Source organism: Babylonia areolata, chromosome 12 (assembly GCF_041734735.1).
Source record: "Babylonia areolata isolate BAREFJ2019XMU chromosome 12, ASM4173473v1, whole genome shotgun sequence".
Classification (NCBI taxonomy): domain Eukaryota; kingdom Metazoa; phylum Mollusca; class Gastropoda; order Neogastropoda; family Buccinidae; genus Babylonia; species Babylonia areolata.
The window spans coordinates 20,011,983-20,032,955 of NC_134887.1; the positions used below are offsets into that span (position 1 = coordinate 20,011,983).

Sequence of the window (20,973 nt, forward strand, 5' to 3'; positions counted from 1 at the left end):
TGACCGTGTTTAGAGTGTGGACTCAAAGCAACTGCCTGTGGACATCGGTCTTGTGCTGGTGACACTCTGGATGTCCTCTTTTGTCCTTTCAGTCACTGTGGAGAGTGAGAGAACGCTCACTTCAGGGCACGCTAGACACGGTACTTGTAATGCCCTCTTGTGTGTGTGCGCGCGCGCCTACCCCCCTCTCTCTCTCCTCTCTCTCTCTCTCTCTCTCTCTCTCTCTCTCTATATATATATATATATATATATATGTATGTGTGTGTGTTCTCATTCCTTCCATCCCTTCCCCTTCTCTTTCTTCCTACCCTGTCACTCCACCCCCTACACACACACACACACACACACACACACACACACACATTGCGCTTCCCTCCTTCACCCACTCCCCCACGCCCCAATTGACCTGTTATTTATAAATCTCAGCCACCACCACCACCACCTTCCCAACCACTCTTTCCTCCAAGCCACCCCCAACATCCTACATCTCCCTCCAGCTAAACGGTGACCTTTCAACAGGCAGAAAGATCGTTACCATCCGCTGCTGGCACAGTTTGTTTTACGTTATAACTATACCTACAGCCTACACTGCTTAAGCGGGGAGGGGGGTAGTATGGGGGTACCAAGAAAGAAAGTGTGCCCGCTAAATCGTCCACTTGCCGATCGTTTCGTCTGTCACTACCGCTAAACCTTGGACCCTCGTCAAATCTCGGCCATGGTAAAACTGAATCCATTCCAACTTCATGAACTGAACCTCCTTCCGTCGTGTGTTTGGTTACTGACATGTCCGGCCTGTGCAACTAAGTCTACAGGTTCTATTTCGTTTCTTTGGTTCCATTCTGTCGCTTTCTTTTTCCGGTTTCTAAGTTCCATTCCCGGCTTTGTGTTCCTTTTCTTTTCTAAGGAGGAAGGACTGGGGGTGGGAGGGGGCAGATTTTGTGTAATGTCCCGTCATACATATAGCACAGGTGGATTGACACATTTGGTTGAAATGTAAAATTAATCTTCATATTTGAATGTTTTTGTTTAAAACATAGTTCAGGAGGGAGGGGGGCGGGTAGGGGAAAGGGGTGGAGGGGGGGTGCAATTGTCATATTTGAATGTCTTCGTTTAAAACGTTGTTGAGGAGGGGTGGCGGTGTTCATTTCTAAGTTCCATTCTATTGTGTTTCTTTACATTTCAGAGCACTGTTCTGTCGTGTTCCTTTTCATCTCTTAGCTCAATTCTGTTGTGTTCGTGTGTGGTTTGTTTTTGTTTTTTGTTTTTTTATCTTCTAAGTTCAGTTCTGTTGTCTTCTTTTGTCATTTCTGGGTTCCATTCTGGTTTGTTCTCTTTTATTTTCTTCTTCTTTTTTTCATTCTAAGTTCCCAAAGGTTTTAATCTTAACCCTTTTTTCTGGTAATATGGTTTTATTTTACGTTCAGTGTACTCGAAGGTCCAACAGATATTTCCAGAATGTTTCTTCAACACACGCAGACACATTGTCCAAACGTCCAACACAAGGTCTGTGATGTTAGAACCCCCAGGCTGCCCACTAACATGTACACAGTACAGTGGCAAAAATCTCTTTCTCTCGCTCCAACGCTTCGGAGCGTGGGAAAGTAGGTATCTGGTGTCTGCCTCTGGCCACACGCACAAGACGTTTGGCTACATACATGTATACACTGACACACACAGACCACACTGAACAGTCTGGAGTCTGTCAAGTGCGATTCTTTTTGCTGTCACCATGTAGTGAAACCACGTGCTGGACTGTGTGCTGTGTCTGTTTCGTATTCTCTCTCTTTCTGTCCTCAAGGCCTGACAAAGCGCGTTGGGTTACGCTGCTCATCAGGCATCTGCTTAGCAGATGTGGTGTATGTTTCTCTCTCTTAGGTCCATTTCCCACTCTCTTTGTCACCCGGTGGTTGAACTGTTCACGGCAGCATACAATGCAAAGGTGTCCCTGTTTCAAGTTAGTTCACTTCACACCTATCTGTTTAGCGCCCTGTGTATATGTGTGTGTGTGTGTGCGTTTGTGTGGAGGAGGAGGAGGAAGATTTTGTTAAATGTCCCGTCGCACATAACTGATGATTGCAGACGTTTTGTTGAAGTATTAATGTATGTGGGTGTGGCTCTGTTCAGCATGGTATATTTACAAGTCTCCCTTTTCTTTCTTTAGTCTTTTGCTGCGGATGAACTGATCCCATTCGCAAACGAACAGTAATCTCTCTCTCTCTCTCTCTCTCTCTCTCTCTCTCTCCCTCCATCTATCAATACGCAGGCTATCTGTATATCATTCTTCGAAGGGAACTTATATCCAAATAGAGAGAGGGTGTACAAGAGCGTTGGTGGTGTACGTTAACAACGATCAGACTTTATTCAGCTTATCTGTTGGTAGTGACTCTCATGGAAACACCCACTTGCTACTGATATGACGACAGTACCAATCCACACGCGTTCGGCAAAACAGTACAACTACCGAAACAAAGCACCCGGAACTGTTCGGCTACATGTACACAGTTCCAGAAACGCGGGTCTTTAATAAAAGGAAGTACGGTCCTGTCACAATCATCGCCACTCCAGTTTTCGCTTACACGCGAGTGTAGCCATGTTCACGTGAGTTCTTCATAAATACAAAACTGCTGAGCTGACAGACTGCGTGGTCTACAAAAGGACACGGAAGGGCCAGTTTCCAGTGTTTATTTCTCCACTACTGCGTGGAATGGAGTCGAACTCTAACGAGAACGGGGAACGAAGCAGGGTGTGATAATCACCCAGTTCAAGTACCCATGTTTTTATGTGCGAGGAATGTCTGTAGGTAATCCCTCCCAGAAAAGTACTCTTGTTCTTACTGGTTTTCACCACCTCTCCAGTCAGAACTTGGTCTTCTTTGAGAGCAGTGGGCATTGTTTAGCTGCCGTATACATTGCCTGCATGGCGCGACAAGACTGGGTCTATTGTGTGTAAGCGTAAATAACAGTGTGAAGTCTGGTGAATGTTTTCCTCCCCATGTCTGTTTCGAAACGTAGGTGGTTTGTTCGTACTTCTTTGCCGGTCCGATCAGCGCGTTGGGTTTGTGCGTAGATTGAGTATCTGTATGTTTGTTGTTTTTTCATCCTCTTCCTCCTCCTACTTCTTTTCTTCTCCTCCTCCATCTCCTCCCCCTCCTCCTACTTCTTCTTTCTTCTCCTCCTTCTCCTTCCCCTCCTCCTCCTTCTTCTCCTCCTTCGTTTTGTTCTTCTTGTAGTTATTATTTTAGTAGAAGTGTAGTGGTAGAAGTAATACTACTAGTAGTACTAGTAATAGTATCATTATTATAATTAACATCATCATCAACATCAGCGGATACGATGTAGTGTATATATGGATCAGTTCGCATGCACTCCTTGACACCTTGTAGCTGCGGAAAATGACACCAGTCCTGGATCATGAATTGTGAACCCCAGCCTTCATGACAACGGGAATTATATACGGGTTGGGCGACCATTATGTTGGGTGGGCCTGAAAGTGATTCCAAGCACGGTTCCTTGTAATACACAATCCCGATTAAACTTCGATTTGAGCAAGTTATTGTTCAGTTTCGTAATTCTACACCAAAGAAACCTGCTCATGTAAAGAGTCACACTTGAGACTTGAATCTGTGAAGGCGGTGTTGTATAATCGTCCAGAATGAGAATAAATACACATGGGTTGCTCACTCACACTGTGAGATCAGCAAACGCCTCTCCTCCACCCTCCACACACACAGAGAGAGAAAGTGGTGTTGGTGGTGTGTGTGTGTGAAACTACGGACATAGATTCAGACAAGAAAGCCAATTCAAGATCTGCCGTGGCTGAGAATTGTACCGTCCTATTCCACTGATAAAACTTCTTCTTTTAAGGCTGCATGCTAAACACAGATGTATGCAGAGACGATTACATCTATCTTGTTTCCCCAAACTAACCATGACCTCTCCCTTCCTCTCCTACCTTTTTTTTATTTATCAATTTTTATACTTTCATTTGATAACATTCAAATGTGAAAACTAATACTTTAACTGGGTGTCTACAATCACCAGTCAGTGTAACGGGACGTTGAACAAAATCCACCCCCCTCCACAGAGACGAGAGAGGCGCGCCAGTTCCTAGATTTTGTAAACTATACTTTTTCTTCTACGGTATGATTAATTGGACTTTCCATTGAAATCTTACATATAATTCTGGGTACTGATAGGTACACAAATATATAAGCATGCACTCAAGGCCTGACAAGTGTGTTGGGTTATGCTGCTGTCAGGTATCTGCCCAGCAGATGTGGTGTAACGTATACGGATTTGTTCGAACGCAGTGACGCCTCCTTAAGAAACTGAAACTGAAAACTGGGTTCGAAGAGGGTTTTGCGGGACGGAGTAGAGGTGGGACTGATGGGAAGGGGAGGGGTGTGGAGTGCTGGAATGTGAAGAAGGAGGAGGGGGAGATGGGAAGGAAACGCAATAATACCCGACCAGTAAAGACTGCTAACGGGCAGCTGTCTGGAAGTCTGCAGACAGAGACAATCAAATGTTAGCTGGGGTCAGGTACGAGAGGGGGGAGGGCGGGTGTGTGTGTGTGTGTGGGGGGGGGGGGGGGGTTGGGGAGTGAGTGGGTAGGCGACGGTGCTTTCGATCGCTGGAACGACCAGCGGCACAAGTAAAGGGAGTGGAGCGTAAGGACTGCTGATCACAGAGGAGGGTGCCTTCTGTGGGGGTCCCAGCGTAGTGTGCACAGACCGATCTCCAGTGTAAGATTGATCTCCAAAGTAAGACTTGTCTCCAAAGTACCGGCTCAAAGAAAGCTGCTGCTTGTGGTGTGGGTTGCGTGGTCTGGGACCTTTATTTGCGCTCGTGCACGCGCGCGAACACACACACACACACATTCACTCTCTCTCTCTCTATCACACACACACACACATGTACGCACAAACATACTCTCTCTCTATCACACACACACACACACACACACACACACACACACACACACACATGTACGCACAAACATACTCTCCACCAATGTTGGTGATGGAAATCTTAAACAAATCGTCTAGCTGGCGAATCGATAAAGTGGACCGTTAGAAAATCACCATGTCAGCTGTTACCCAGACATGCAGCCGCCACTGCACGCAGTCGACTTCATATGACCTGACTTGTATGACACCCCCCACCCTACCCCCGCCCCCTCCCGCAAAAAATGCCCGTTCATCGTTCTGCCCAGTAAAACTACATACTCGGGAACACACGTTGCAGCAGGCATAATAAGAAGCGAAACAACTGTGTAGTGTGCTTAATACTGGCATGCTGATCAGTACTGGGTGGGTAGATCTTTCCAGTGATAATCAAGCCGTCTCTTGAGGGCGTTGACAGAGACATTTCATATTACAGTTGATCTTTCCGTAATGAAGACCCGCTCAGTGACCCGCTCATGGGTCTGCTTACATTCCTTCATAAGCTTAGATCTGAGCAGAGTTAGGTCATCATTCAGGTTGCGTCGTCTTCTTCTATCAGTTCCGTCTTCTTCTTCAACTCATTCTTTTCCATCACTCGGGTTTTGGCTTTTCGGGTCACAGCTTTTACAAGCACTGGACGGGCAGCGCTAGGCGTCGCAGGAGGAGGGTTGTTGTTTTTTTGGCGGGGGGAGGGGGGTCTCCTCCGCAATCACCTCCAACTTTTGTGAAATGCCTCCTGTGAGATCAGCGATAAAATAATGTAGATTGTTTTTTCAACGTAGATGTGAGAACAGGAACAAGACGTTCCACGACGAGTGACGCAATATCACATGCATCATCATTATTGACATCAGATGCCATAGTCTTGCCTTGCCGTTTCCTTTCCCGTTCAGTTCCATCTTTCCTATATAGTTTTGATTCCAGGCACTTAGCGAACATTCTTCCAGATCAAAATCTTCCATCTCAATAGACTTCAGTGCTTTTGAAAGAATACCGCTGGTCCTGGTAACTGGAGACATGGTACAGCGTGACTAGAAAGTCAATGTGAAGATTCCCGGCGTTTCAAACAAACGCGACTGATCTTGAAAATTGCCAGTAAAACAGAAAATAACACGATATTCATACAAAATCATACCCAGACAGTTGCACAAATACTAATCGGTGATTTCGATACAACTGGTACCTTCAAAGAGCGCAGAAGACCACAGATAATAACAAATATTGGACTGAGGAACGCTGAAGGATGTCTCATCCAATCACCGGAAGTTCGCCCCACACACACACAGACATTGACACAGTCTCGGGAAGAGGGAGGCCGACAGAGGGAGACGAATCTACTAAAAAAAAATAAATAAATAAAAAAACCCGCCGAAAGGTTCATGTGCAGTCTGCCCTTCTTCTAATCACAGACCGCACGCATCATCAGCTGCCTTTATTTAAGCAGTCAACGAAACCGGCAACAGACACAACTTGGTCTTGATGGTCTTGACGAGTCAGCAATCTATCCGTCTGCATCAGCGTTGCCCTGCAGTCAAGACTCAAGTCAGACGTGGGTGATTGCAACACAACATCCGATTTGATGGGGCTATAAAGGCCAGTGCCAGAGCATGACATGACGGCCTCGTTAACCGCCTCTGTAGAGGGCCTGGAGATAAATCTGAGAACGAGCGGATAACCTTCTGAACATCATACGACCTTCCGTCCCACCCCCCTCCAGCAGTCCCACTTCTGCAACGCAGTGTCTCACGAGACGGACGGACAGACAGAACCAGAATATTCGACCATCCCGCGTCTGCCGTCTCAACTCTCCGGTCTTCTTTTTAGAGAGAGAGATGCATAATTTAATATACTGTGTCTGAATCTGTTTTTCAGTCTGTCTGCCTCTCTCGTGAGTGAGTGAGCATGCGTGCACACGTGTATTTTGAGTACTGATGTGCATACGCAAGCCTTCAGGCGGCGCAAATCAGTAAATCCTCTTCAGAAACATCAAAGACACCTGATAAACCCGATACACGCACACGTATTTTATCACGTTCGTGATAACAAGCACCCACGCACCCCGCCCACATCAATCACCATCCTTTTATAAGTCACCACGAGAAAAAAATCAAACATCATAAAAACGGGCGTTGGCATCATAGTAACCGTTCGTTGCTGTGTCTGTGAGGATAACTAAAGTTAGTTCAACGAGCTTCAGTGTGAAAATCTCTCGCTGTCAGTTGTCAGTCACAGACGGCCTGAATTAACGAGTTATCTATCCAGAGCTTGCCTGCCACCGCTCTCGTTACCGTTGGCTCGAGACTTGATTTTGCTCGCTGCCTGTAGTCTGCTTCTTTTGTTCCGCCAGCATCGTTATCTGATTTGTGAATGTCAAACAGCCAGGGGACGCGGAGGTTGGGGTCTTTGAAGTGAAGTTGATGTGTTTTGTTTTGCTTTGTGACATGTTTGTCATTGAAGGTAAAGGTTAAAAGTTATACTTAACCCTTGCAATGGATTTGTCAAATAGTGTTTTCCCCAGAGATTATGAATTGTTTACATTTTATTCAGAAAAAGGAGATCGGTGGAATATTGAAAAAGTTCCAAGTTCGGGTGGGGTGTTTTTTTTCTTATGTTTTATTTACTCTTTTTTTTCATCGCAACTGACGTGACAGTGTGTCCGTGTGTGTGTGTGTCTTCTCAGTCCCCTCTTTCTCTCCCCCCCCCCCTCTCCTCTCTCTCTCTCTTTCTCTCTCACCCACTCTCCCTCTCAGTCTTTCTTTCTCTCCCTCTCTCTCTCTTTGTTCAGATACACACAGACACACAGTTGGAATATCAATATTTTAAAATGTTTCTCATCATACATATTGATACCTTTCAGTTTAATGAAAGTTGTTTTTTTTTCTTTCTCTCTCTGTTCAGGTTGACACAGACACACAGTTAGAACATCAGGAGAATGAGCTGTCTGTGAGCCAGGGGGACCAAACCACAGCCAGAGAGGAGAGAAAACTGACAGACACAGACAGCAACGGTGTGGATTTGTCCGGTGCAATGGACCCTCAGGTAGTAATCCACCTGTATTGACTGTGGACAGGGTGGTTTATGCATGATGCATGCTGATTTGATTGATGTTTGGCTGTCTGTTTGTCAGTTTGTGTGTTTGTATGTGTGTACATGTGCTTTTTTTTGTGGGAGTGTGTGTGTGTTTGTGAGTGTGTTATGTAAGTGTGTGTACTTGTTGGTGTGTGTGTGTGTGTTGCAAGCATGTGTGTGTGTGTGTGTATGTTTGTGTGGGTGTGTTTCATAGCTAGAGACTGGTAGAAATTTAGGAGAAGGGAAGTTGCACAAAAGCCACCCAGTTATATATAAGGAAAAGATGTACACAAGACAATGGAAAACCGAGAAATAAACAGTGAAAAAGATATGTTCAACCCTGCACTACACTGGGTTTGTCTGTTTTTTTAGCTCTACTCTTTTTCTAGGGTGTCAAACTGTATGTAACTGCATGAATATGTGTGCATGTATTTGTGTGTGTGTGAATGTGTGTATGCATGTAATTAGTTCATGAACATGGCATCATTGTTTCACATTTCTTATTCATTCATTAATTCATTTTGCATTGTAGGGAGAAACACATGGAGGCAGTAATGAAGCTGGCAGTGCAGACTATCTGTTGGACACTTTCTTCGGCACCACGTCCACTTCAGGAACAGTAACCAACGGCGTTGATGATGAATGCATTCTCCGGATCGATGAAAGCATTGATGGGGCTGACAAGGACGGCTCCACTTCCAGGCCCAGGGCGGACAAGGAAAGTTCGCCAGAGATCATCGTTGGCAGCGTGGACAGCGTGGAAAACGTGACCCTGAAAGATGCCACCAGTGAAAAGGCTCTGCTTGGAAGCAAGGACGAGGATGGGAGTTCTTCACAGAGGGACAGTCTGAGCTCCAGAACAGATGAGGTGAGTGTTGTGTTGTTGACATGGACACAAAGTAGATTCATGCAATAAAATTGTCTTCTTCTTCTTCTGACTGTTTTTACCCTGCCATGTAGACAGCCATACTCCGTTTTCAGGGGTACACATTTGTCTAAACAACAGTATAATCTGATCAGAGTGAGTACTGAGACCCTTTTGGATCGAGCAAGTTCCGAACAGATGTTACTTTCTTTCTTAACTATATATCTTGCGCATGCTCTGAGCACTGAGTCAACTGGGATTAATACAATGCATTATGAGGCTTACTTTATCTTTCAGCATGAACATTAGATTCAGTGGACACAACAGTGAGGAGTGATGATACACGACCTGAGCAACATCATGTGGAACGGTGGCCTTGTGGTTATGGCGTACACAGTCAGATCTCATCAATCACCGGTATCTTCTCCCCGTCTACCAGACCTTGAGTGGTGGTCTGGATGCTAGTCAGTTGAATTACACAATAAATGGACGTCCCATGTGTAGCATGCACTTACCACACGTAAAAGAACCCATGGCAAGAAAAGGGTCATCCCTGACAAATTCTCTTGAACTAGTAGAAGACCCCACTTTGACAGGAAAAACAAACATACTTGCGGGCAGAAGAAAAGGCTCGTGCAGCACTGTTGTGACACACTCTCTCTGGGTAGAGCAGCTGGAATTTAACACACAGTCAGTTGTGACAGAGAATAATAAAATGCAACACAATACGTTAGCTTTTGTCAGAGTTACCTTGTTGTGAATAGACAGTTAGCCCAGTGAGAAGAATGTCAGCATTTTGACCATTTTATTTGTGGTGGGGTAACAGTAGTTATATGTTTGTATTGACTTTTGTTGTCTTATCCTTCTCTCTTTTGCTTTGTGTAATATGTACACTCCTTTTCTCATGATTGTTTTGCTGTGTTTGTAAATCAGTGTAGGTGTATTTGTTCTTTTTTTTCTCCTCTATTCCTTTCTTTCATTCTCTCTCTCTTTCTCTCCTCTCCTCTCCCTGACCGTCCCTGCATAACCTGTCTGTATGATGATTTGATTTTATTTTTAAACTTGCAGGACAAGAGAAAAAGCAGCAGCGACATGGATTTTGATGTTTTGGAGGTATGTTACTGTTTGGTTTGTTGCTGTTGGGAAGGCCATGGGAGGGGATGGGGAATGGGGGGATACGAAGAGTGATAGATGGAAGGTAATAGTAATGATGATAGAAAGAAGAGGATGAAGAAAAACCGCGATAATTATAAGCATAATGATAACAATATATGGTGCTTATTTGGCACAAACTGTCTCCTTTAAATGGGCTCTAAGTGCCAGGCATTGAGCAATACAGATACAGTTGTGCATACCACAGCACTTGAAGACATACAAGACAAAAAACAAAAAAACCCACTGTATATATTGCTTGGTATGTACAGTTTTTACAGGTTCTGTGCTTTTTTAAGAGCATCTACTGTTATGATTATTTCTGGTATTATCATCATCATTCTTCTTCTCATTATTATTAGCAGTGGCAGCTGACCATTAGAGAAGAGATTAAGCTGTTCAAACACACATGGTCCAGTATCTAACATGTATCATCATTTCCTGAGCAAGATACTAAACAGTGTACCAGGGTAGTTCAGAGAATGTGAATAACATCTAGTACCAGGGATAGAAATGACAACATTAAAAAAAACAAAAAAACTTTCCCCCCCAAATTTCTACAAGCCCCTCCTAATAAAAGTAACTTCCAGTTGTGCAATAACAAGTCAGCTGTTATTTCTCATTATATAAGCAATATGCATTCCAGGGAAAGAAAAAACTGGGTTGGGGGGTGTAGGTGTTACATTGAAAGGGGGAGGGAGGAGGGAAGTGCAGCTGGTCTGATCTGAAGCTGACTGCTCACTTACCCTTTCCTTGACACAGTCAGAAATAGGTTGTGCAAGGGACACACGCAGAGAGCTTTTCCACTTGTCTGCCAGAAGGTTGAGTTGTCCCAGACAATTGGACAGGTGGGAATTTCAAGCCCTGGATGCTCAGCGTAAAGGTTTCTGTTTGGACATTCATTGGACCATGATGTCTTTGGTGTGAAGTGTGGTGACACCTGGTGGGTTGGTGTTAGAGAGTATCCTGATCTCCCAGCTCAACATGTACATGTGTAGAGACCTGTCATTGCCTCAGTCACCATCTTGTATCAAAAGATAATCACATGCATTAAATAATCCATATCAGCATTCAGATAAAACAACAAACTGACCAACCTGCACCACCATCTGACAACAGTATGGCCAGCTAAACGGTGTGGTAACATAATTAATAGTCATACTTGTTGCAGTGATACACATTTAAATCAGCACATTAACATTCTGACTTTGTCTTTTGATCCCAGATTTATGACCATTTGTTGTTAGTCTGATTTACAAGTTTTATTATTATCATTTGGACTCTCTCAGTTTCTTCTTCTTCTTCTTTTTCTCCTTCTTCTTCTTCATCATTTATGGGCTGCAACTCCCACATTCACTCGCAAGTACATGAGTGGGCTTTAAGGTGTATCACTGTATGACTGTGTTTACCCCGCCATGTAGGCAGCCATACTCCGTTTTCAGGGGTTCTCAGTTTGATATGCACATGATCATTACTTTCCAGATGGATACTTCCTACTTGAACATTGGTGTGAGCAAGCAGAAAACATCACTGTGCAAAAAGGGTTCACTAGCACGTCGGAAGAAACCTACGCGGGTAACCGTCAAACAGGTGGCCTCTGATTCATCAGACAGCACCTTCCAAGACACAACAGGTGCAGTATGACAGTGTTGTAACATTCTGTGTCTGCATCCTGCATCTTTATTTCTTCTTCTTTTAAGAAAGTCTTTTTTGTTTTTTGTTTATTTCCTGATATGGTGCTGCGGTTGGCTGGACTATTTTAAGCAACAGTGTCAAAAGCCAAATGTTGTTCCACTGGTTTTATCCTAAGTCATCTCATCCAGAACCCCGCATAGACACAAGAAGTCCTGTTTTATCCTAAGTCATCTCATCCAGAACCCCGCATAGACACAGCAAGTCCCAGTCTTGTTGTGTCACAGTTGAAGTGCTGTCAGTCCACAGGAAACTACTTGCGCTGAAAACTTCACTATGATAACATGCAGAGGAGACTGCATTACTGAACAACTGCTGCCGTCACATGTTGGCACGAGAGGAAGTTGCTTGAATGAATCAGCAACCATGTCTTCACTCTCTCTCTCTCTCTCTCTCTCTCTCTCTCTTCCTCTGTACACAATGACAGTGGTTGTGCATGACTTAGATGCTCTCACATCATTGGATGCATGGGGCACTCAAAGCACTTGATACTATGTTGTCCTCAGTCAGTGTGTTGGTGTCGCCCCATCGTCTGCCAGCAAGTCTGTTGTGTACAAACCACTTCCAAAGTTCTCCAGTTGATCCTGTGTGCAGCATGTATCTTCAGTTCTCCTGACATTCATTTTTATCATTCTTAAATTTTCTTCTTCTTTTTTTTTCTTTTTTTTTTTTTGTCGTCCTCTGTGGTTCTTTGGTCTTCATCTTTACTTGCACCTGAAGAGGCAGTGTGGCAGAGTGAGTCGCTTTGTTCTGATCCAGTGTTCACCAGCTACCAGGGTTTGGGACCCGGCTTCAGCATGGTGTTGTGTCTTTTGGAAAGGTACTTTACTCCAGGTTTCCTCACTCCACCCAGGTTTAAATAGGTTCATGACTTCAGTAGGAGAGAAGTGGGCCCTGCCTTCTTATGCCCAGCTCTAGTCACAGTGGATGTTAGTTCACAACCCCAGTTGCCAGGCAATGAGACCTTCAACCTTTTTTTTTTTTTTTAACCTGTTTATCTGCAACCATCTGTTATCCATGGTGTCAGTTCTGCCCCAGCATTGTGATGAAAGATGAAAAGAATGAAAAAACCACATTTAATTATACATACTTAACCGTGACTCACTAGTGCAGACTCCGGCAGGGGTCTGACATTCCTGTCCTGTGCAAACTACTATCCGCCTATGCGGAGAAAACGAAAGTTTATGTGTTGATTGCATCTTCATAACATCTTGAGATATAAATCCTTGGTTTGAATAGCAGCCAGTCAACAGCATGTTTATTGTGTCATATTTACAAGATATGTATGTTTAATTATTTTTGATATTTTGTTGAATTCCATTATTCATCCATATTCGCAGATTTAAGTTAGAGTGGATCAAATTCCATCCAGTGTGAGGTCTAATCCAAAAACGCCACTGAGTGCAGCAGCTTTTCTGCAAATCCAAGGTTAAAAGGACACCTTTTCTGGCTGCTTTGTCTTTCAGACTGGTTTCAGAATTTTTTTTTACAAGTTTTGCATGCCCTAATATTTTTCTTGATTGATTCTACATTTACGGGTGCTTTCTTTGGTTCAGCCAAAGTACATAATTCATTGTTAGCTGCTAATATTCTATGTAAAAATCCATTGTGAAACTATTTACTTTGGATTTATATATTCATATGTACCTTTGAAACTTAACCATCGAAGGAATGAAATGATCGTGAAACAGTAATGAATATTAGATCATAACGACATTCTTTAATGGTTCCAGATTCCAAACCTTTGACCTCTCCGACTTCAGATGCAGCCGAAGATGAGGTATTTGACAAAACAGCGAAGGCTGCGGAATCCCAGCAGTCTAAACCTTACACCTCTGGGGAGGCATACACTGTGAGGAAATCAGCTCAGCCTTTCAAGCCCTCTCTGATCATGCCAGGGCTTCAGGACTTAAGCAAATCAAAGGTAGGCATTGTGAATGATGTTGTGTCTGTCTGATTGGTGCTTTGTTTAAACTGGGCTTCCAGTCATCTGTGCACGCACAATGCCATGCAATCAAAAATGGCACAAGGTAAATGTCCATATGTACATAATGCGCATGTCTAAGAGACACAATGACTTTAAGAGATAAAGTTTGAATGATGAAAAATGGCACAAGCTAAATGTCCATATGTACATAATGTGCATGTCTAAGAGACACAATGACTTTAAGAGATGATGAACAATTATGGAAGTAAGTGTAAGCGATCACTGGCAGATTCTGTTTGCTGTAAATCTGACAGTTTCTTTTGTTTTGGTACCTTAGATCTGGTGAAATGAGTATGCCTTTATGCACACTTTGTTAACATTTTTTTTTTGTAGTTACAGACTGGGATCGATAAAGCATTAACCTGTCATCAAAGACATCAGTAAACACTTATTTCAGTGAATGCATCACCTTAAGAAAGAACAGGCATGAAAAGAAAAGGCAGGTGATGATGATGCTTAAAAAGTGATTTATGAAAATAGATCATGAAAAACGAAAGCTGATACGTTCTGGCAGTCAGAGACAATGGTTGTACAAGCAGTGGTGTGATGTATTAGAGTGAAATTTAAATCCTTAGAATCACCCTCTAAGTGACAGGAGACTCATACAAGAGAGGTTAGGAGATCCTTGAATTTTCTATGATAAAAATTTATCATCAGCCCTGTTAGAAGGAAACCCTGTGCATTTGTGATCTCTGTGGTGTGTTTTGTGTGTGTGGAAAAGAAGGATGTTTCATGTTGCTTTAAAATTCATTTTAAGGGACTGGGAAGAGGGGAAGATGAGATGGTTGAATGAAAATCTAGACAAATTTTGTTTGTTTTTGTAACCAGGTAAGGGTGGGAAAAAAGGAAATGATATGAGGGTATGGATGAGAAGATTGGTTGGAAGGGCTTTTTTGAGGGTGTGTTTGTAATGATGATGGTAGATGAATTATGAGGAAACTCAATCCAGTATTGTAAGAATATTTGAGAATGATTTAGAAGAAACCCAGATCCAATATTGTGAGGATTTTCTTTCTGTTGTCGAAAAAGCTCAAGATATTTTATAAGTATGATGCAGTTGACTTATTTTGTGTCAGCTGTTTGTTAATCAGTTTTGTTTTGTCAGTTGTTTGCTTAACAGTTTCAATTTCTTATGGAGGCATCGTCATTTAGTTTGGACAGATCCACTTACGCTACACCACATCTAAGCAGATGCCTGACAGCAGCATAACCCAACACACCAGTGAGGTCTTGAGTGCATGCCTAAATTTGTGTACCTTTCAGAGTGAATTTTGCCAACGTTTATGTTGCCATGGGTTCTTTTTCAGTGCACCATGTGCTTACTGCACGCAGGATCTGTTTATTATTTCATCTGAATGACTAGACACTCAGTTTGATTTTCCAGTCAAACTTGGGAGAAAGGGTGAGACAGGGATTCAAACCAAGACCCTCAGGGACACTGTATTGGCAGATAATTATCTTAACCATTCTGCCACCTTCCTCATATCAATCAAACAAAGAGCCTCATTAGATAATGCCGACTTTTTTCTTCTTTCTTTTTATCATTTTGTTATCATTAATGCAGTTCTGATGATTGTCCTTTGGAACTGGTTTCAGTTGTTCAATCAAGAAAGGAAGAAGTCTGATGAATGTTCAACATCGCCAGCGAAATCACCAGTGTCTGGTTCTTCCCCTTTATCGCCATCGCATCGACCTGGTCCTCCCACGGTGCTTCCAAAACCCACCTCCAAGATCCAGAAAGACTCGCAGAACAAAACTATTGCTGCAGAAAACATGGCGCAGAGTGCTGACTCCAAGTCTGCGGACGTTGGGAGTGTTTCCAGCAACATTGTAGCAGCTGCCGTTGAAGAGGTGCAGCTGGTTTCCAAGGAGACTCGTACTGATAGTGTGAGTTCTTCGGAAGGACCCAGACCCGGGCGTAGTGACAGCGGGTCAATGTCCGGCCCCAGGTTCACGCGGACAGACAGCTGGAGCTCAGTGAGCAGCCCTCGCCCCATGAGCCGCAGAGAAAGCACCAGCTCCGTGGAGGGAGGGGAAGGGGGTGGGTCTGCCCACTCCACCCCGCGGAGAGCCAGCATCCAGGGAAGCGCGTATGCTCCTATCGGCTTCCGACCTCGCCGCAGTTCCAGCATCGTGCTGGATTCAAACAACAAATTGGTGGACGTTGTCCCCACCCCACCAAGCCCATCATCTTCAGCACCACCAATCGTGGAGAAAGACTCTGAGAGTTCATCTTCTTCTGGGGTAAGGTCGCCCACCTATACCCCTCCCGCGTGGTTGTCGGAAATGAAAGCCAAGACTGGAATCGCAACAGATTCCAGCAGCGCACGTCTTCGTACAACGAGCATGGGAAGCAACGATGGCAGTGCTGTTTCCGCCTCTTCCGGCCGTTCCAGGAACAGCTCAGAGAGCATGGAGGGAGTACAGAGTCAGAGCGTTGCTGATGAAGTCCTGCAGAAGAAACAAGAGGAGGAGGAGGCAGAGAGGCCTGGCTGGATGAAGACTGCAGAGCACGGGGGTTCGTCTGCTGGTGACGACAATGTGGCCAGTAAGAAAGGTAAGTGGTCTTTTCTTTTTCATTCTTTTTTTTTGTGTGTGTGTGTGTGTGTTTTATAATGATTTTTATTCACCATTGTGGGAAACATTCCCGCACGTGTGGTGGTGTTTTATTTTGTATTGATGGATGCAGATTCTGCAGTCTTTTGAGCTGAAAGGTTCTGGAGTTCCTCTGTCTTTTTTTCTTTCTTTAATGTCTTTTCACTTTGAGTGATACTAGACCTGTATTGTATGTGTTTGTGTGTAAAAGGTCAAGGGGGGTATTAAAGGGGGATGTGCTGAGAAAGATTCTACTAGAACAGTAGAATCAATAATTCATGAATACCAAATTATAACAGCAGTTAAGAAATACATAGTCAAAAAAAAGTAGTGATATTTGATCAAAGAAAACTCCAACTGCACCATGTAACTGGGACTCAACTATGTTAAAGAAAAGTAATTGGTTGGGCGTTCTTTCTAAAAGCTTAGCTCTGAAAATAACTATTTTTACCTGAGTTATGGGAGAAAACTGACAACCTTTGTAAAACACTGAAGTGAAATACGGTTTTGTGTGATCGGTTTACCTCAATCAGTGAGTGATCTTCTCATTTCATACTTGTAGTCCCCTGTGATTCTTTTTCTTGTGCCAAAGGGAAATGAATGATTTAATGAACAGTTGACTCAATAATACATGTAAAACAAGAGCTGGGGAAAGAGTCACAGAGTTTGATTCCTTCTTGGAAAAGGTCACCCACCTTACGCCTTAATTTTTTATACTAGAGATGACAAGGGGGGAGGAAGGAGGAATTTTGTTTAATGTCCCGTCACACATATCAGTGATCGAAGATGAGGAGATGACAAAAGATTTGGTATAGTTGTCAGTTTAAATGTTATAAAACTAACTTTAGTTTTCTTTGTTTCCAGTTTTTAAGGCATCAAAATTCAAATCAATTATCAGTTATTTATAAGCTTATGCCCTATACACTCCAAGAGACAGGCATTTGACTTTATCTCAAACAATGGACTTCCCATTTAGCTATATACTAATAATGATTATTTAGTTTGTTTACACACTCTGTACATAGACACATTCAGTTAGATGCAAATTTACAACCAGTGCTCACATACACTAGAAATCTTAGTTGATTTTAATCCTAGATTTGATTCCTGATTTTACATTGTAGAAAGTAGATTGTATGATTACCATAGTTTTCCATTTGTAAGATGATCCTGTAATAATACTTTCGGCTCATCTTGAAGGGATTGGGTGGTGACAGAATACGTGTAGAAAATCGAAAATGACTCCATGCTTGGAACTTGGGTGTGTGTGTGTGTGTGTAGCATGTCTGGATTTTTTGTTGACAAGTGGCTGCATAATTTATCTGTTATAAACATCAAGAGCATGCCCTCCATGGTCACGCTCTGAATGCAATGCATTGTATAATGCAGATGACAGATAGAAAAATGAATCCGCCATGGTGGGTTGCCTTGTAAATTGTTTGTGTCAAGTGTTGGATTTTTTTTTCTGGGAAATGGTTGCATCCTGTTGACCTTTCACACTAAGCACTCCAAAGTGATTCATTAGCATTCTTGTGTGTGTGAGTGAGTGAGTGGTGTGTGTGTGTTTGTGTGCGTATGTGTACTGCATGTGTGCATATGCCTGCTCATCTGTTCACACAAGCACATGCCAGTAATATGAGATATGATTGTGCATCCAAGTGCATGTATATACATTATACGTTACATGAAGGTACCCACTTTCTGCAACAGTGTCATTTCTATTATTAGTATTACTGATAAATCATTTGCATAGTCAGAGCAAGAAAAGACAAAAAAAACACTATGTCTCCAGCTTTCCTCATACTGCATAAGATGGTATCAGTTACAGGTATTTGCCTTTATCAACACAGAACACTTTGCTGAAACTCTGATATGTGCTGTACTGTCATAAATATCATGCACGTGTGCATGCGCATACACACAGACAGACATGCACACACACACACACACACACACACACACACACACACACACACACACACACACACACACAGAACAAACACACACACACACACACATACAATTTAAAAAAAAGATAAAACTGAGCTCTTCATCTGTCTCTCTCCCTGTCCTCCTCTGTCGCTCTCTCTCTCTCTCTCTCTCTCTCTCTCTCTCTCTCTCTCTCTCTCTCTCTCTCTCTCTCGCATTCATAGGCCCACACAAACACATGATTCAAACTCTTCATCATTTCAGCATTATTTATTATTTATTTCATGTTGTTGACTGTCTTAAGTGTTTTGTTATTCATCATTTCTCCCCCCCATCTCTACTCAGACGTTGAGGAGAATGGCGACAAAGAAGAAAAGAGACCAGTTCCACCTTGGGCAGCTGAACTGAAGATGAAAAAGCGCCCGTTTATGACCCACAGAATTAGTGAGACCACAGGAGAAAATATCAGCAAAGCGTCCACTTTACCTTTCAAAGGCAATAACAACAAGGAAAATGCCCCTGTTGTCAATTCAGGTACACAGAATGACTTGAGTTTAATTTGTTGTTGTTTTTTGTGTGTGTGTTTTTGTTTGTTTGTTTGTTTGGGGTTTTGGGGTTTTTTTTGTTTTTTTTTGCTTTTTGTTTTGTTCTTATCATTAATGTCTAGTGGAGTACACAGTGGAATAATAAGAATAAATAAGGCAGTGAAGGAAAATGGCTACAAAATACAAAAAGAAAACTCTTTATGTCAGGTGTGCTGGCAACTGTTGATTTATGTGTCTGAAGGGCACATAAATCTGTATTTTTTATACACGTAGCTTCAGAAAATGGAATGGTTAAGTACAACATTTATGGCACATTCCTGTTAGGTTGTTGTCGTTGGTTTGTTGTTGTTTTGTTGTTGTTGTTTGTTGTTGTTGTTTTTGGGGGGGGTTCTTTTGGGGATTGTTTTTTTTTTGTTGTTGTTGTTTTTTTAGTCAAAAGTGTTAATATCATCTTTTTCAAATTTTACAGCAGTGTTGGCTGTTCTAGTCTCATGATTTCAGAGTGATTATTTTTGTGGTTTAATGCAGCGGATGTAAGTCTTGATGATTCGGATGAGGGTAAGTTGTCATCATAAAATATCACAGAATGTCTTTTAAAAATTTATAATTGTTATGTGCATGTTTTGCATTCAAGCATGGTATTAGTATTCGTGTGTTTTGCATTATATTTAGAATGTATCCATTAGTGAAAAAAAAAAATCAAGCTTGCTTGTTCTTATTTCATAAACCATGTTTTACGTATTCTTAATACATCTCTGTTTTGTCAGATTCTTGTTATTTATGCCCCTTTAGCCCTGGTGTTTAGGAAATAACAGACTATTTCATTATGCTATTAGGTTTATAAAGGTTTCTTTTTTTCTTAGATGTATATTTTTTTTATCATTTTATGTGTGTAGCAATACTAGCATGTATTTGTGCATGCATACAATTATATACACACATATTTTGTATTGAAGTATTGTATTGTGTTACTGTTTGTCACAACAGATTTTTCTGTAGATCATATGCGAAATTCAAGCTGCTCTTTCAGGGGATGGTGCATTGCCACAGTACAGCGCCACTCCTATATTTTGTTTTCTTTTTTGAAGTGATCAGCTGAAGTGATCAGCATCACAAACTGTATTTTGTGAAGACTGAGACAATAGATTCAAACCTATTATATATCAACATGGGATTTTTTAATACATACTAGCTTCTACCCAGAACTTGAGCTCACTATAGGGTCATTTTGAAGACTGAGACAAAAACAATTGAGTGTTGTTCGCTTTCATAGGTCAATGCATTTTTGAGAATGTTGCTTTGTGCCTGTCTCTGTGCTCTGGTTAATGCGTGTGAGAAGAAAATGTAGAGTACCACCCCGTAGAAGTAGATGAATTGTCATCGTGTATCATCATTCTTGTCAGATTCTGTGACTTTTCATGCCATGTTGGCACAGGGTGCCTCTGTGCAGTTTCAGTCTCCCCAAGCCTTTACTTCGAGGCTTCAATTTCCTTGAGCCTTTATTTTGAGCCTTCAGTTTCCCTGAGCCTTTATTTTGAGCATTCTATTTCCCTGATCCTTTACTTCGAGCCTTCAATTTCCATGAGCCTTTATTTTAAGTTTTCAGTTTCTCTGACTGTTTGAGTTTCTACTTTGAGTCTTCCATTTCTCTGGGCCTTTACTTCGTGCCTTCAGTTTCCCTGAGCATATTCTTTGAGCCTCCAATTTCCATGAGCCTTTACTTTGAGTCTTCTGTTTTCCCGAGTCTTTAAGTCTTCCAGTTCTCTGAGTCTTTACTTTGACCCTTCAGTTTCCATGAGCCTTTACTTTGAGCCTTCAATTTCTCTGAGCCATTACTTTGAGCCTTCAGTTTCCCTAAGCCTTTACTTTGAGCCTTCTGTTTCTCTGAGCCTTCAGTTACTCCGAGCCTTTACTTTGAGCCTTCAGTTTCCCTAAGCCTTTACTTTGAGTCTTCAGTTTCCCTGAGCCTTTACTTTGACCCTTCTGTTTCTCTGAGCCTTCAGTTACTCCGAGCCTTTACTTTGAGCCTTCCCTAATCCTTTACTTTGAGCCTTCTATTTCTCTGAGCCTTTACTTTGAGTCTTCAGTTTCTCTGAGCCTTTACTTTGAGTCTTCAGTTTTCTGGGCCTTCATTTTTAGCCTTTGGTTTCTCTGAGCCTGTACTTTGAGCCTTCAATTTCCCTGAGCCTTTATTTTG

General features: G+C 42.5%; 1 protein-coding gene across 8 annotated transcripts in view; it reads left to right on the plus strand.

The window, feature by feature from the left end:
- The window catches only part of LOC143288432 (uncharacterized), a 106,236-nt gene that overhangs the window by 70,567 nt on the left and 14,696 nt on the right, over positions 1–20,973 (plus strand). For 6 of the 8 annotated variants that reach the window (XM_076596909.1, XM_076596916.1, XM_076596911.1 and 3 more), the window contains 8 exons: positions 7,841–7,981; positions 8,544–8,879; positions 9,945–9,989; positions 11,511–11,661; positions 13,454–13,644; positions 15,304–16,264; positions 18,577–18,765; positions 19,305–19,334. In XM_076596909.1, the coding sequence (XP_076453024.1) occupies positions 7,841–7,981; positions 8,544–8,879; positions 9,945–9,989; positions 11,511–11,661; positions 13,454–13,644; positions 15,304–16,264; positions 18,577–18,765; positions 19,305–19,334 (2,044 nt within the window). The remainder of the gene's footprint in view (positions 1–7,840; positions 7,982–8,543; positions 8,880–9,944; positions 9,990–11,510; positions 11,662–13,453; positions 13,645–15,303; positions 16,265–18,576; positions 18,766–19,304; positions 19,335–20,973) is intronic. The other 2 variants (XM_076596915.1, XM_076596917.1) reach the window with 2 other exon arrangements.